At 45.5% G+C, this 18190-nt stretch overlaps 1 protein-coding gene across 1 annotated transcript in view; it reads left to right on the forward strand.

The window, feature by feature from the left end:
- Positions 1–18190, forward strand: part of LOC308264316 (transmembrane emp24 domain-containing protein 11) — a gene marked incomplete at both ends in the record, with an annotated part of 35780 nt that overhangs the window by 6571 nt on the left and 11019 nt on the right. Inside the window, one exon of the mRNA XM_080697487.1 lies at positions 16292–16392. Within this exon, the coding sequence (XP_080553613.1) occupies positions 16292–16392 (101 nt within the window). The remainder of the gene's footprint in view (positions 1–16291; positions 16393–18190) is intronic.

The following is an 18190-nucleotide window of genomic DNA, read 5'->3' on the forward strand; positions in this document are numbered from 1 at the left end:
TTTTGAAACAGGTCTTGCTAAATTGCTGAAGTCAGCCTCAAACCTGTGATCTTCCTATCTCAGCCTCCCAAGTACTAGAATTATAGGAGTGCACCACCACTTCCAGCTAGTAATCTCTTTTTAAAAACCAAGTAGAAGCTGGGTTGGTGGCTCACACTTGTAATCCCAGTGCTTGGGAGGCTGAGACAGGAGGATCATACAGGTTCAAAGCCAGCCTCAGCTACTGAGTGAGGCTCTCAGCAACTTAGTGAGACCCTGTTTCCAAGTAAAATATAAAATAGGTCTGGGAGTAAAGCCGGGCATGGTGGCGCACGCTTGTAATCCCTGCGCTTGGGAGGCTGAGACAGGAGGATCGCACGGGTTCAAAGCCAGCCTCAGCTACTTAGTGAGGCTCTCAGCAACTTAGTGAGACCCTGTTTTCAAATAAACTATTAAAAAGGTCTGGGAGTGTAGCCCAGAGGTAGAAAGCCTCTGGGTTCCACCCCCAGTACCACCAAAAAAAAAAAAAAAAAAAAAAAAAAAAAGGTCTGGGAGTATAGCGCAGAGGTAGAAGAGCCCCTGGGTTCCACCTCCAGTACCACAACAAAACAAAACAAAACGAGTAGGAGCTGGTGTGGTGGCGAATGCCTATCATCCAGCACTTGGGAGGTTTAGACGAGAGGAACAAAAGTTCAAGGCCAGCCTCAGCAACTTAACAAGGCCTCCACAACCTAGGGAGACCCTGTTTCCAACTAAAATATAAAACAGGGCTAGGGGTGCCACTCAGAGACACAATGCCCCTGGGTTCTACCCCCAGTACCACAAAATAATAAACAAGTAGATATGACAAAACAAGGGTACAGCATCTGTAGCTCACTGATGCGTCCAACAAGTCTAAGGAAAGGAGATTAGTGAAGGAGGCACACTAGAACTGAAGAGACCTCAATTAAAAAAGAATGAAAACACCAGAAAAGGGCTCAAAAGACACGGGAGAGACAAATGTTTATACATGTAATTGCAGCCCCACGTGGAAAGATGAGTGAGAATGGAGCAAACACAGTATTCAGAGACAGTGGCCAAGAATTTGGAAAACTGATGACAGATGGAAAGCAGAGACCCAAGGAGCATGGAGTATCTGAAATGAGAATAAAGAGAAGGGAAACCACACCTCGTGTACATCACAGTCAAGTGACTGAAAGTCAAACACAAAGAGTCTTGTATCTTTAATCATCAACTACTCGATTGCCAAATAATGTGATAATGCATTCCAAAATACAATTCTGTGTGTGTGTGTGTGTGTGTGTGTGTGTGTGTGGTTCTAGGGATGGAACCCAGGGGCCTTCTACCTCTGAGCTACACCCCCAGCCCTAATTTTTTTTTTGGTGGTACTGGGTATGGAACCCAGGGGCCTTCTACCTACGGGCTATCCTCCCAGACCTATTTTATATATTTGGAAACAGGGTGTCTTAAGCCAGCAGACACTGGCTTCGAACCTGCGAAATCCTCCTGTCTCAGCCTCCCAACACAGGGATTACAAGTGTGCACCACCACGCCCAGCCCAGCCCTAATTTTTATTCTTTATTTTGAAACTCACTGAGTTGCAAATGGCCTCATTAAATAACGGAGGCTATGTGTGAACCATGATCCTCCTGTCTCAGCCTCCCAGATGCTGGGATTACAAGCATGTGCCACTATGCCCAGCTCCAAAATACAATTCTTATATATTTATTTTAAAAATCCCCTCAATGCCAGGCAGGGTAGCTCATGCTTGTAATCCTAGTACTTGGAGAACCGAGACAAGAGGATAGCAGGTTCACAGCTAGTTTTACATACTTACTGAGGCCCCCTGCAACTTAGTGAGACCCTGTTTCAAAATAATTTTTTTTCAAAAAAATAAAGAATAAAAAATAGGGTTGTGGGTATAGCTTAGAGGTAGAATATCCCTGGGTTCAATCCAAGTACTACAAAAAAAAAAAAAAAAATTCCAGCCAGGCATGATGGCACATCTTGTCATCCCAGCATTTGGGTGGTGGAGACTGGAGGATCACTGTTTGCCTACCGCCTCAGCTACTTAGCGAGGCCCTTTGGAACTCAGTGAGACCCTGTTTCAAAAAATTAATAAATTAAAATCCCCTCAATGGGGCCAGGGTATAGTGTAGAACACTTGCCTAGCACGCACAGGACTCTGGTTTAGTCCCTAGCACTGCAAGTAAGTCTTTCCCCCTATGCAAACATTTTATTGCATATTTACTCTAAGCTTTTATTTGAGATATTCTGTAAGCCCCTACATCTAAAGCCAGAGCCTGGCTGACTTCTTGTGCTTGCAGTGTGAGCCCATCAGTGACCACTGTAGCAGGCTCTCGAGAGGCTGGCACACCTGTTTTCTGCCAGCTAACAACTATGTTCTCACCTCCCTCTTCACTGAACTACTGCAAAGTCTTCAGCTGCCAGACACCCACCGACTTTTATATAGTGCATACCTGATCATAAAGTCAAGTAAAATGCCAAATCAGAAGTTCTGACGAAGAACACGCCTGCATCTAACTTTGAGATACTGTTAAAATGAAAAAAATTAAAACTTTCTGTGCGTCTATGGGAACCTGAGACTTTGTCAAAGATCTCTCCATTTTCCCCGGATGGAGGTGGCTCAGAGCACCACAAAAGAATCATAACAGGCATGGATGCAGAGAGAGGGCTTTGAACCCTGCTCTCAAGGTCCAGGACTAGTGACACTGCTGTCCTATCTGTGAGCTGGACCACCTGCCCTGGAGCAGCAAGTTCCCAGTCCCAGCCTGAGCAGGTGCTGCAGCAAGGCTAGTTCCCACCCTCTGGGCTCTGCTTCTAACCTAGGTAACTTGGCCTCTGGCTATTCGTCCTGAGTCCACTAGAGATGTGGGTGTAACTGTCAGCCCTCCTTGAAGGGAACTGCCTGAGAACACATTCCTTTGTTCCGAATGGAAGCTGAGAGGGAGACAGTACAGGACTTGTATGCCCATGATCTGCCAGCCAAGCCCAGGATAAGATATTCTTACTCCAAGAACTTGTCAGAAACACCTAAGCAAATATATTGTTTTCATCTTCCCTTGTTTTCGTGCACGCGCAATGCACACGCGCGATCTCCCCCCCCCTTTTGTAGTACTAGGCATTGAACTCAGGAACATTCTACCTCTGAGCTATACCCAGCCCTATTTTTTAGTCTTTACAGTGAAACAGAGTCTCACTAAGTTGCAGAGGGCCTAAGTAGCTGGCTGCAAACCTGTACTCCACCTGTCTCAGCCTCCCAAGTACTCAGATTACAAGTGTGTGCCACCACACCCAGCAGCAAATATATTCTCTTTATGTGATCTTGTTTTTCTTAGTTCTACTTACTAATGTCCACAATAAATTCCAGATTGTCTTGGGTAAAAAGAAGCATAAAGCATCTTTGATGGTGAGTCTAAGGGGAGACAAGGGGAGCAGGGAGGGAAGACTCAGGTAGCAGCAACTGTATACATTCCTATACCTGCCTGGTGAGCTGAACACCACTCACTTGTGGTGCTTGGAGATTTTATTTTAAATAAGGCTATTAGTCCCTTATATTAGACTGACAGAAAGAGAGCAGTGCTGTGAACATAGTTATCATAAGGCAGGAGACTGACTGTTCATTAAAAATAAATACTTAGAATTCAAAACCAGTAAGCATGGAAGTCTGCTACTGGGTGTGTCTTGGGCAAGGTCCCCTAATGTGACTCAAGCTCTCTGCCAAAGTGCTGATGCTTTGCTCTGTTGTACAAGTGGAAAGGGACCCCAAAACTGACTGAGTACTATCATTCAAAACTCCTCTGGACAGACAGACTCTGTTCAGGTCTTCATGAAGACCTCAGCATTCTTTAGCTTTGCCTTGGGTCAGGCATTCTCTGAGGCAGACTTGAGCCAAGGGTCTGGCTCTCTGTGAGGAGCTCAGGAGTATAAATGCAGACTAAGATCCTGCAATCCTACACTACATCTATACCCTAAAGAATGGAAAGCAGGGCCTCAAAAAGATGTTTAAATACTATTGTTTATAGCCCCATTCATTATTCACAATAACCAAAAGGTAGGAACAACCCAAGTGTCTGTCAACAGATGAGTGGATAAACAAATTTCAACTGCTTCCCCTTGACTTGATGAGAAGATTAAAAATACCTAAGAACAAGTGAAAAGGTTAAATGTGCACCATCTTACACTGGAATGACACACCAGCAAAGGCAGGGGTCTACCCGCTTCCATAGGGTAGGAGAAGGGCATGCTACAGGGAAGGAGACCTGAACAAGGCACCGCCCCTTGTTAGTCCCAGGAAAGCGTGAGGCCAAGCCCAGAGGTGCTGCTGCACACTCACCAAAGGCCCAAGTGAAGAAGACAGTACCAAGCACACTCACAGACACAGCCTATATCCACTCCAGCCACAAACAGGCACCAACATTTGGTATATATTGAAGCTGAGCACAGGCACACCTCATGCTCTCAAAAAATAGAAGATGCATACTGTTGTTTCCCCAAAATATAAACACAAGCTTGGAAAGCTAAAGCCCCATCCTGAGCTGATCAGAATGCCTGGCAGAGCTAGGTGCCAGTAGCATTAAAGGTCTCCAGGTGACTCCAATGTCCAGCAAACCTTGAGAGCCACTAGACAGGTCTCTTTCCTATGTGCCTGGGGCCCTTCTCCTCAAGCCTGGAAGTTTCCTCTCACCCCAGAGCCCCACTTTTTTTTCTTCTTTTTTGCGGGTCTGGGGATAGAACCCAGGGGCATTCGACCTTTGAGCTACAGCCCCTACCCTATTTTTTATTCTTTATTTTGAAACCAAGTCTCACTGAGTTGCAGAGGCCTCACCAAGTAGCTGAGGCTGTCCACGAACCGTGATCCTTTGGTCTCAGCCTCCGGAATGCTGGGATTACAAGTGTGCGCCCCACGCCCAGCCAGAGCCCCACTTTCAATGCTGTTTGCTTTCCTCGCAGCACCTCTGTTGCTCCCAGGATAGAAGCGTACAGTATGATCAATGAAAACAGGGCCAAATTCTGGAGGCCTGAGGGGCACGATCAGTGAATTTGGATTTCATGCTAAGAACAATGGGGGCACTACAACTTTAATATGGTACTTCTTTTTTTTTTTTTTTTTGGTGGTACCGGGGTTCCTGGAAGCCCTTCTACCTCCGGGCTATACTCCCAGACCTATTTTTATACTTTTTATTTGGAAACAGGGTCTCTTAAACCAGGGCGGCTGGTTTCAAACCTGCGTGATCCTCCTGTCTCCGCCGCCCAAGCGCGGGGATTACAGGGTGCGCCACCATGCCCGGCAATATGGTACTTCTTCTGTCACTTGCCTCCATCTGTTTTACATAGAGATGATTGGTTAATTGTGCTCAGCACATTTTGAGCGATTACTCCCGGCTTAGCAATGTTCTCAGTACCGTGTTAACACATTTAACCTCCAAGACCACCCTAAGAGATACAGCACAGGTACAATCCCCTGCTTGCTTCTGAGAGGTCTTCTACACTTGCCCAAGACTGACAGCCTGTGAGTGGAAGATCCAGGGGGCCAACCAGACCATGGCTTTAAACCACCACACACAAGACCTCTTGTTCTATCGCTCACTCATTCAGCAAACGTGGAATGACCACCTTTTGTCTGTCACACTGTATGCACTAGGTAATGATGCTGGCTCTTCCTTGAGCTCTCTGAAGAGACCTCAATTAGCTTACAAAAGAATACTTGAGACATGGAATTTTTTGTGTGTGGTTCTAGGGATTGAACCCAGGAACATCAACATCTGAGATATACCTCCGGCCCTATTTAATTTTTTAATTTGTTCCTTTTTTGGGATATTGGGGATGGAACCCAGGGGCATTCTACCTCCAAGCTACACCCCAGCCCTATTTTTTATTCTTTATTTTGAAACAGGGTCTCGCTAAGTTGCAGAGGGCCTAAGTAGTTGAGGCTGTCCATGAACCTGGGTCCTCCCGTCTCAGCCTCCTAAGTACTGGTACTACAAGCATGTGCCACCACACCCAACTTGTTTTTTAACTTTAAAACAGGGTCTTGCTAAGTTGCAGAGAGCCTCACTTAGTTGTTAAAGCTGACCTTGAACCTGTGATCCTCCTGTCTCAGCCTCCCATGTACTGGAATTGTTGGTGAATATCACCATGCCCAGTGTCATGGGAAATTTTTTTTTATCGCAAAGTACAGATTGTGTATGCACTACAGTTTTTTTTTTAAATAAAATAAAATGCAGTTAAAGGGAAAGGGCTAAAAGGATAATACTCAATGTCAAATCTTTAGAGGAGAGATTATACCCTTTAATTTCTCTAGTTCCAACCCAAATAACCCACAGCTCCAGCTTCGAGGACTTGGTCTGCAGCAAATGGGGTGATAATAAAGGACTGACTGCTGAGTTCCGTCCACGTGGCCTGGGAGAGGCCCTGTGGGCTTGGGCCACTTGCCCCACAGCATAGGGTCCTAGTGCTGGTGAAGCTGAATGCCAGGAGGAAGGGGCCTGGCAGTGCCGTGCCAAGGCTGATGAGCACTCATGCGGGCTGGCCCAGCACACACAGCACATGGCCTGGGCCTGCTGCCTGGGATGGGGTTGTGTGGTTTTGGTGGCCTCACCTCAGGTTGGGAGCTGACCAGCTGAAGTGTGGCCCTGACTCTCCTACATACCTGGGTGGCTTTAGTGATGTCACTGAGCCTTTATAGGCCTCACACTCTTCACCTGTGAAACTGGATGCTATTATATCCATGACACAGGGTGTAGCATTACATTGGGGAGCTGACAGAAAAATATGTTGCCAGTACCTGAATCTGAGACTGAAAGATCACAGGTTCAAGGCTGGCCTCAGCAACTTAGACCCTGTTTTAAAATAAAAAATAAGCTGGGCATGGTAGCGCATGCTTGTAACCCCTGCGCTTGGGAGGCTGAGACAGGAGGATCACGCAGGTTCGAAGCCAGCCTCAGCTGGCTTAAGAGACCCTGTTTCCAAATACAAAATATAAAGCTGGGCATGGTGGAACACACTTGTAATCCCAGCACTCGGGAGGCTGAGACCTGGAGGATCGTGGTTTACGGACAGCCTCAGCTACTTAGTGAGGCCCTCTGCAACTCAGTAAGACCCAGTTTCAAAATAATAAAAAATAGGGGCAGGGGGTGTAACTCAGAGGTCAAATGCCCCTGGGTTCCAGCCTCAGACCCACAAAAAATATAAAATAGGTCTGGGATTGTAGCCCAGAGGTAGAAGGCCCCTGGGTTGCATCCCCGGTACCACAAAAAAAAAAAAAAAAAAAAAAAAAAAAAAAAAAAGCTGGGCGTGGTGGTGCACGCTTGTAATCCCAGCATTCGGGAGGCTGAGACCGGAGGATCGCAGTTCACCGACAGCCTCAGCTACCTAGTGAGGCCCTCTGCAATTCAGTGAGACCCGGTTTCAAAATAAAGAATCAAAAATATGGCAGAGGGTATAGCTTGGAGTTCGAATGCCCCTGGGTTCCACCCCCGGCCCGTAAAAAAAAAAAAAAAAAAAATTAATAATAATGTAAGTAATTAGTTATCAGGTCTTACATAGGGTTTACAATGTATTAAACTCCACAGTGAGTAGCAAACAAATATTAATATTTGCTCTTCACATCCTGAGAGAGATATAACATCATCATCATCATCACTATTGTTATTTGCAATACTTGGGATTGGACCCAAGTGTACTCTACCACTGAGCTACATCTCCAAGTCCTATTTTATTTTTTAATTTTGAGATGGGATCTCCCTAAATTGCCAAGGCTGGCCTTGAACTTGTGATGCTCCTACCTCAGCCTCTTCAGCTGCTTGGATTATAGGCAGGTTCCACCACACTTGGCTGAGGTATACTATTACTATCCTTGCTTTACGTAGCCCAGTGTCCTTCCTAAGACTGCACACCCCGTCGACCGTCCCTGGTCCTGGCCAGTCAGCACTACTGGCTTTCTCCCATACTGTGGGTGCCTTTGTCACAGGGCCTTTCACACACTCCCTGGCCCCTCTGCCTTTGCGCAACGCTGCTCTTCTGCCATCTGCTGGCATGTGTGGGTATGACACCTCCCACCGCCACACTCCTAAGGAGCAAGGTGGGGTGGCAAGTACCTAAGACTGCAGGATCACAGCAAAAGCAAACAGAAATTGTCCTCATCCATTCTGATAACTCACAGCAGTGTTCCAGAAACACGCATTTAACAGGGGGCCCAATGGGTACTCTTTCTTTTTTTCTGTCGTACTAACCCTAACCCTACCTCTGAACTATACCCCCAGTTCTTTTATTTAAAATTTGTGTGTGTGTGGTACTAGAGATTGAACCCAGGAGCATTCTACCTTCAAGCCACACCTACAGCTCAATTTATTTTTTTATTCTGAAACATGGTCTTACGAGGTTGACGAGTCTCACTGCTTGCTGAGGCCATCTTCGAATCTGCATCCTCCTGTCTCAGTCTCCTATGTACTGGGATTACAGGCGTGTGCCACCATGCCTGACTTATTTTTTGTTTTGAAACAAGTTCTCACTAAGTTTCTGGGAGCCTCAGTAGGTTGGTGAGGCTGGAACTGAACCTGCAACCCTCCTCTCTCAGTCTCTCAGGTATTGGGATTCCAGGTGTGCGCTACCTGGCACTTTCATTCGAAATCCCTTATTGAACATCCAAAGAGAGAGGAACAACATGTCTCCTTGCTCTAGGACCTTACAGAGTGCAGAGGAGGGCACCACGAGCACATCACACAGACAAGAACAGCTAAGGGGCAAGTGTGGGAACCATACGAGAGCCAACTCCTAGGATCTAAGCAGGGCGGCCGCCCAGCCATCCCAAGAGAGACTCGGAGCGTGCGTGGCAGGAGGGACAGGACACTCCACGGTGAAAACAGACCCTTGCTGTTCCCGCAGAGGCAAGGAAAACATCTTGGGGGGCATGCTAGAAGAGGCTCAGGAAGAGATGTGAAACGAACCGCTGTTCTGGAGTGGGGAACACACAGGCAGATGCCTCTGGTCGCTTCTGGAAACGACCTGTCTGCTTAGCTGAGAGCTTTTCTCTGGAAGCCTTGGCTGCTAAGGTGCCGGATGGCCGCGGACCTCACTGCGTGCGCTGCTGCACACTGCTGGACGTTCTGTGTGTACTTGCAGTGTGCTCTGCTATTGTTGGGAGGTTCTCTAGCCATCAAGTAGGTCAGCTGATGATGCTGTCCAGCCCTGAATTCTTGCGTATCTTCTGCCTGGTTGTTTCCAGTACTTAGAGAGGAGTGTCAAAGCCCCCGCTGCAGATCTGTCTCCTCTGGGCTCTGTCACTTTTACTCCATGGGCTTTGAAGCTCTGTGGCTTGGCACATTTAGGGCGGTTGTCTTCCTCATCGTCATCACCTACCCCTGGCACTTTTCTTTATCTATTTACATAGCCACTTGAGATTTTGAGAAGTTCGTGTCAGGACAGCCTTTCTGTCCTTTTGCCTTTCGCCTACCTACAGCACTATGCTGAAAGTGATTTCCTTGTAGACTACATTATATTTGGCCATTAAAAATCCCTTCAGAAGCTGGGTGTGTTGCCGGGCATGGTGGCGCATACTTGTAATCCCTGTGCTTGGGCAGCGGAGACAGGAGGATTACACAGGTCGAAGCCAGTCGCAATGGCTTCAGAGACCCTGTTTCCAAATTAAAAAAAAAAAAAAGTATAAAATAGGTCTGGGAGCGTAGCCCAGAAGTAGAAGGGTTTCCAGGAACCCCAGTACCACAAAAAAAAAAAAAAAAAATAGCTGGGTATGAGCCGGACATGGTGGTGCACGCTTGTAATCCCAGCATTCGGGAGGCTGAGACCGGAGGACTGCAGCTCGCGGACAGCCTCAGCTACTTAGTGAGGCCCATTGCAACTCACTGAGACCCGGTTTCAAAATAATATAATACAAAGAATATTATTCAAAATATATTATATATTACATATTATATAATATTATATATACAAAATACTATATTATTCGAAATAATATAATAATATAAAGAATTAAAAATCGGGCTGGGGGTGCAGCTCAGAGGTAGAATGCCCCTGGGTTCCATCCCCAGTACTGAAAGAAAAAAAAGAAGAAGCTTGGTGTGGTGGTGCATGCTTTTAATCCCAGTACTTAGGAGGCTGAGACAAGAGGATTGCAGGCTCACAGACAGCCTCAGCTACTGAGTGAGGCCCTCCACAACTTAGTGAGACCCTATTTCAAAATAAAGAATAAAAAAATAGGGCTGGGGCTGTAGCTCGGAGGTAGAATGCCCTGGGGTTCAATCCCCAGTACCGGGGGAAAAAAATCCAGCCAGACATGGTGGTGCACACTTGTAACCCCAGCATTCATGGGGCTGAAACAGAGGATCACAGATCGTGGACAGCCTCATCTACTTAGTGAGGTCCTTTGTAACTCAGTGAGACCCTGTTTCAAAATACATAATAAAAGCTGGATGTGGTGGAGCACACTTGCAATCCCCACGCTTGGGAGGTAGAAACAGGAGGATCGCGTAGGTTCAAAGCCAGCCTCGCTGGTTTAAGAGACCCTGCTTCCAAATAAAAAATATAAAAATAGGTCTGGGAGTGTAGCCCAGAGGTAGAAGGGTTCCATCCCCAGTATCACCAAAAAAAAAAAAAAAAAAAAAAAAGAGCGGGAGGTGTAGCTCAGAGGTAGAATGGCCCTGAGTTCTATACCCAGTATCAGGGGGAAAAAAATCCACTCAATCTTTGCTTAATCTCTTTATACCATTACATGCCATGTAATCTTTAATATCAGGATTCAGGTATGGAAGTTTATTATTTGTTTTCTTTTTGTCCTCTACTTTTTATCTTGTTTTCCATTTTGTGCCTTCCTATGGGGCACTTGAACATTTAATAATGTTCCATTTTGCTTATCTACAGTGTTTTTCAGCATATTTTTTTACATTTTATTACTGGGTTCTGTAGGAATTTCCATATGCATACTCATCAGTCTACTAGTATCGCTATTTTACCATTCTAAGGGAAATGTAGAAACCTTAACTCCACCATTTATTTATTTATTTATTTAGGTGGTACTAGGGATGGAACCTAGGGGCTTTTCTACCTCCGGGCTATACTCCCAGACCTATTTTATATTTTATTTGGAAACAGGGTTTCACTAAGTTGCTGAGAGCCTAAGTAGCTGAGGCTGGCTTCGAACCTGTGCGGTCCTCCTGTCTCAGCCTCCCAAGCGCTGGGATTACAAACATGCGCCACCACGCCCGGCTACACCCTTTATTTTTTTTATGGTACTGGGGATGGAACCCAGGGGCATTCTACCTCCAAGCTACACCCTCAGCCTTATTTTATTCTTTATTTTGAGACAGGGTCTCACTGAGTTGCAAAAGACCTCACTAAATAGCTGAGGCTGTCTGCAAACTGTGGTCCTCCTATTCCAGCCTCCCAAATGCTGGGATTACAAGTGTGTGCCACCACACCCAGCTAACTCTACCCTTTATTATAACTGTCTTAAAAATATCTTCACATACACTGAAAAGCACATTAAACAACAGTAATTTCTGCTTCCAACTGTCAGCCACTTTTAAACTACTGAACAGCTTTCCAAGTAAAGAAATCTATCATGGTTCCCACCGACATCTGCCCTTCTCACTGTTCCTCCTGTGTTCCTCATGGTCTAAGTTTCCTTCTACCATCATTTTCTTCTGTGTGAAGAACTTATTTAACAATTCGTTTAATGCAGGTGTTCTGGTGACAAATTATTTTAGTTTCCTTTGACCTAAGAATATTTCGCTTCATTCTCAAGGACATTCTTGTTGGTCATAGACCTGTTTGGTAATTTTCTTCTTTCAATGGTTGAAGCCTGTGCCACTGCCTCCTGGTGCCATGTTTCTGAGGACAACCTGCTGGCATTCATTATTGTTACCGGATCAGTGATGCACCATTTATCTCAGTTATTTTCTAGATTTTTCTCATCTTTAGTTTTGATCCATTTGTAATGTATGTGGGGATAGTTTAGGAGGGAGTATTTTGTTGGTGGTATATTAAGCTTCTTAAACCTATAGGTTTGTCTTTTATCAAATTTGGGGAAGTTTGTAAGCATTGGTCCCTTCAATATTTTCAGCTCTCTGTTCTTTCTTCTCTCCTCTGGTGGTATTCCATATATTCTAGACGTTTGGTTATTGTTCCACAAGCCCACCATGTGCGTGCGCGCTCGCTCGCTCGCTCGCTCGCTCTCCCTCCCCCCTCCCTCCCTCCCTCCCTCTCCCTCTCCCTCTCCCTCTCCCTCTCCCTCTCCCTCTCCCTCTCTCTCTCCTCTTTCTTTCTTTTCCCAGGTCTGGGGATGGAACCCAGGGGCATTCGACCTTCGAGCTACACCTCTGCCCTATTTTTTTTTTTATTCTTTATTTTGAAACAGGCACACGCTTGTAATCCCAGCGTTCAGGAGGCTGAGACCTGAGGATTGTGGTTCGTGGACAGCCTCAAATAATTAATGAGGCCCTCTGCAACTCAGTAAGACCTGGTTTCAAAATAAAGAATAAAAAATAGGGCAGGCGGTGTAGCTCGGAGGTCGAATGCCCCTGGGTTCCATCTCCAGACCCACAAAAAAAAAAAAGAAAAAAAAAAGAAAAAAAAAAAAAAGAAACAGGTTCTAAGTTGTGGAGAGCCTCATTAAGTAGCTGAGGCCGGCTGCGAACCTCAATCCTCCTGTCTCAGCCTCCCAAAGAATGCTGGGATTACAAGTGTGCACCACCACACCCAGCTTGCTTGCTTGCTTTTCTTTTCATAGTACTGGGGATGGAACCCAGGAGCATTCTACCTCTGAGTGACACCCCCAGTCCTATTTTTTATTCTTTATTACAAAGCAGGGTCTCACGGAGTCGCAAAGGGCCTCACTAAGTAGCTGAGGCTGTCTACGAGCCCAGATCCTCCTGTTTCAGCCTCCCAAATGCTGGGATTACAAGCTTGCCCACCATGCCCGGCTCTTTATTATTATTTTTTTAATCTACTTTTCTCCACCGCTGTGACTGGACTACTTTCACTGATCTAGTTTCAAGTTCACTGGTTCTTCCCTGTCATCTTTTTTTTTTTTAACTGAATCTACCATTAAGGTTGTTTAAAATTAAAATACAGTATTTTTGCTGTTCTATTGCGTCTACTTTGTTCTTGTCATATCTTCTTTTTTGTTGAGACTATTTTTTTACTTAAGCGTGTTCATACTTTTGAAGGAAGCATTTATGATGGCTGCTTTGTAATTCTTCCTGGATAATTACAACATCTATGTAATCTTGGTGTTGATGTCTAACTGTCTCATTCAAGTTGAGACTCTCCTGGTTCTTGGTGTGATGAGCAGTTTTTTATTGTATCCTGGACATTCTGAGTATTATGCATGACTCTGATTCCTATTTATCACATTCCATTTTAGCAGGGAGTTAACTCACTTAGATTCAAAGCACATATCCTGGTATTTAGTGTTCTGAGACTTTGCACTACTCTGCTCTACCCGGCTTGTGAGCTGTATAGAGGTCAGTCTGAACCCGAGCAGTATTCCACACCACAGTGGGATTCTCAACGCTTTTGTTGCATTGAATCTGACAAGTGGGGTGCATGGGCCACTCAAAGGTATGCCCAGAGCTGGGCGTGGTGGCACACGCTTGTAATCCCTGCGCTTGGGAGGCGGAGACAGGAGGATCGCACAGGTTCGAACCCAGCCTCGCTGGCTTAAGAGACCCTGTTTCCAAATAAAAATATGTAAAATAAGTCTGGGAGTGTAGCCCGGAGGTAGAAGTACCATAAAAAATAAAAGGTATGCCCAGGACTTCAAACACAGGTTCCATCTTTTTCTCCAGCTCCCTCCTCTCTGCAGTCCTCCCAGTTATATGTAGAAGGAACGTGCTGGCTCTACTGCCCCTCATTTAGTGCAGGACGAGCATGCTGATTAGGCTTCACTCCAGTTTCCACAGCTGCAGCTCCCAGGGGGAGGGGTTCAATTGATGTCAGGTGCTCATCTGGACGGCAGCAGGTAAGCTGAAGGAGCTTCATCTCGCAGGGTGCCCCTTTCCAGACCCTCAGGCCCAAGTGCTAGGCTTCCTTGAGCAGCATCATGCACTCTCACTTTCTCTTTCCCTCTTTTAAAATTTGCTCTGCAGCTCTAGGTTAAAGATATCTTCGGTACCCAGACCAGACTATTTGGGATGGGCAATAAAAAACCACCGCTGACTTGTGTTTTGAGTCCTGAGGTCTTTAGCCAGTCTACTTTCTTTTCTCTATCCTCTAGAGTCTTCAGAGAGTTGCTTCATACATCTCCCCAGGCTTGGAGTTGTACCCACTGGGAGGAGCAGGTTAGCGCAGAACAATACCATCTTGTCCCAAACCATTAATGACACCTTTTTTTTTTTTTTTGTGGGTCTGGAGATGGAACCCAGGGGCATCTGACCATAACGCTACACTCCCTGCCCTATTTTTTTATTCTTTATTTTGAAACAGGGTCTCACTAAGTTGCAGAGGGCCTATGTAGCTGAGGCTGTCTGCGAACAGCAATCCTCCGGTCTCAGTCTCCCAAATGCTGAGATTATATCCTGCGTCACCATGCCCGGCTCAATGATACCTTTTAGAAGAGCTTTTTAAGCCGGGTGTGGTGGTGCATACTTGTAATCCCACCATTTGGGAGGCTGAGCCTGGAGGATAGGGATTCGAGGACAGCCTCTGTTACTTAGTGAGGCCCTCCGCAACTTAATGAGACCAACTTAATGAGGTCGAATGTCCCTGGGTTCCATTCCCAGACCCGCAAAAAAAATAAAAAATAAAAAATAAATAAATTAAATAAAAGAGCTTTTTGATGACACATATCTGTAAGCCTAGTACTTAGGAGGCTGAGACAGGAGAATCCCAGGTTCAAGGACAGCCTCAGCAACTTAGCAAGGCCCTCCACAACTTAGTGACACTCCATTTCAAAATAAAAAACAAAATAGGGACCAGCTTTGGAGGCAGAGAGAGGAGGATCACGGTTCTGTTTGTGGATGGCCTCAGCTACTTAGCAAAGCCCTTTGTAACTCAGTGAAACACTGTTTCAAAAACTAAAAAAGAAGTTTGGGGTGGGGCCGGGCGTGGTGGTGCACACTTGTAATCCCCATGCTTGGGAGGTGGAGACAGGAGGATCCTGCTGGTTCAAAACCAGCCTCTCCAAGGCCGGTACTGGGGCCTCCGAGGCCAGGACAAGAGCCTGCCGAGGGGTTAGGCCGGTGCTGGGGCCAGCGAGGCCGGCATCGGAGCCTGCCGTGAGGCAAGGCCGGTACTGGGGCCTCTGAGGCCGGGATCGGAGCCTGCCGAGGGGTTAGGCCGCTGCTGGGGCCAGTGAGGCCGGCATCGGAGCCTGCCGTGAGGCAAGGCCGGTACTGGGGCCTCCGAGGCCAGGATAAGAGCCTGCTGAGGGGTTAGGCCGGTGCTGGGGCCAGCGAGGCCGGCATCGGAGCCTGCCGTGAGGCAAGGCCGGTACTGAGGCCTCGAGGCCAGGATAAGAGCCTGCCGAGGGGTTAGGCCGGTGCTGGGGCCAGCAAGGCCGGCAAGGGTACAGAGGGAAGTTAAGCCATTTGATACCATTTACTGAAAGGAGAAACTGGAGGCTCCGTCAGCGCAGGGCCTCTGGAGACAATGAAACAAAGGACTCAACATGGCTATTCCTGTGCTTTGAGAAGAAACTCTGCTGTGAGTGTATGGGGCTAAGTTATAAGAGGAAGGTATGAGCGGCAGGAGAGCTTTAAGGGGATGTTGGGAGAAGTACAGGAGTTCTGGTCCAGGCCAATGTGGGGTTTACTTACCAGGTGGTTTACTTACCTAGGATACCTCTCCTAGGTTTGTTTTCAACAGTCCTCACAACTCAGAGGTCTAAGCAGGATATAAATATTACCCACTTTTATGAAGAGGAAACTGAGGCCGAGTGGTGAAGTGGCTTGTCATGACTCCTAGTCAACACGAGGGAGAGCTGGACTAAGACCTCAGGTCGTACTCCGTATTCCAGAGCACTCTGCTGTTAATCCAGTAGTGGGCTAACAGCAGAACAAAGTTTTAAACAAAGGCTGTTCAAACTAAGAGTATTTGATGATGTAGATAAATTGGGAAAGATAATTTAATTTAAAATGATTCATTCTCACCTTATAATGCCCCTGGATTCCATCCCCAGTACCACAAAAAACAAACAAACAAACAAACAAACAAAAAACTCAATTTACAGCCAAAGATATCCCTACATTAAATGTGAAAGGATGGAAAAAGATACCATGCTAATGGAGACAGCAAGCAGGGACTTTATAATAAATGTCTTATATTTTTGAAATAGGAACTTTCAAGATGCAGCAATGGGATATGGGCCAACATGATTTCCTTAACTCTGCCCCTGGATTGGGAATGTACGTGACGGTTACAACTTACAACGATGAGGTAAAACATTCTTTCATGTTTGTTACTAAAATTTCACTTAACAAGATCCAAGTACCACGTCATTCATAGTTTCAAAAGTTCTGCAAAAGCATTAACTGACCAGCATTCACAATTATTCATATAAGACACAAAAATTTAGAAGTTGCCTATTTTCTTGCACACACCTGTGATCCTAGTACTTGAGAAGCTAAGACAGGAGGATCACAGATTCACAGCCAGCCTCTATTTAGTGAGGCTCTTCACAACATCTTGAGACCCTGTTTCGAAATAAAGAATAAAAAATAGAGGGCTGGGGGTGGAGCTGAGAGGTAGAATTCCCCTGAGTTCAATCTCAAGTACCATAAAAAGTTCTTGGGAGGCTGAGACAGGAGGATCAGAGGTTTGTGGGCAGCCTCCGGAAGTACTGAGACTCTCATCAACCTAGCAAGACCCTGTTTCCAAATAAGAAATAAAACTGGGCTAGGGGTATAGCTTGAAGGTATAATGCCTCTGGATCCAATCCTCAGTAACACACACACACACACACACACACACACACACACACACACACACACTCGTATCAGAACCAGAAGAGGGGCAAGCTTTAGCAGATGGGCAACTAAGCAAAGGAGAAATAACACTATATCAAACAGAAACTAGAACTCAGAATTACAGGAAACAAAAATCATATCTCAATAATAACAGTGAATGTCAAAAGTCTTAACTCCCCAATTAAAAGGCATAAATTGGTAATGTGGACTAAAGAAATTAATACAACTATATGCTGCTTACAAGAAACTCGCCTTACAATGCCCCTGGATTCCATCCCCAGTACCACAAAAAACAAACAAATAAACAAACAAAAAAACTCAACTTACAGCCAAAGATATCCCTACATTAAATGTGAAAGGATGGAAAAAGATACCATGCTAATGGAGACAGCAAGCAGGGATAACAACACTCATATTTAACAAAAAAGACTACGCTGAAACACATCAGAAGAGACAAAGTGGGTCACTTCTCATTAATAAAAGGAACAATCCAATAAGAAGATATAATGATAGTAAACATTTATGCCCCAAATGTGGGTATATCTAGTTTTATAAAACAAACTCTTTAGAGGCCCTCTGCAACTCAATGAGACCTGGTTTCAAAATAAAGAATAAAAAAAATAGGGCAGGGGTGTAGCTCGGAGGTCGAATGCCCCTGTGTTCCATCCCCAGACCCACAAAACAAAAACAAAAACAAACTCTTTGGGACATCAGGTCTCAAATAGATCTAAAGACAATAATTTTGGGAAACTTCAACATACCACTAGATCCATCTTCCAGGCAAAAGATGAGTAAAAACTCTTCAGATCCAAAGAACACTATAAACCAAATGGACCTAACAGACATATATAGAATATTTCAACCAACAATAATTGAATACATATTCTTCTCAGCTGCTCATGGAACCTTCTCCAAAACAGACCATATTCTGGGTTACAAAACAAGTACCAAATAATTTACTTTATTATTTTATTTTTTTATTTTTTGGTGGTACTGGGGATGGAACCCAGGGGCCTTCTACCTCCAGGCTACACTCCCAGACCTATTTTTATATTTTATTTGAAAACAGGGTCTCTTAAGCCAGGTGAGGCTGGCTTCGAACTTGCGTGATCCTCTGTCTCAGCCTCCCAAGCGCAGGGATTACAAGCGTGTGCCACCACGCCTGGCTTAGTACCAAAGAATTTAAACATCTAATAATAATTCCCTGCATCTTCTCAGATCACAAGGAAATGAAGGTAGAAATCAACAACATAAAAACACAAAGAAAT

The sequence above is a fragment of the Muscardinus avellanarius genome, assembly GCF_963383645.1.
Source record: "Muscardinus avellanarius genome assembly, chromosome: 6".
Lineage (NCBI taxonomy): Eukaryota > Metazoa > Chordata > Mammalia > Rodentia > Gliridae > Muscardinus > Muscardinus avellanarius.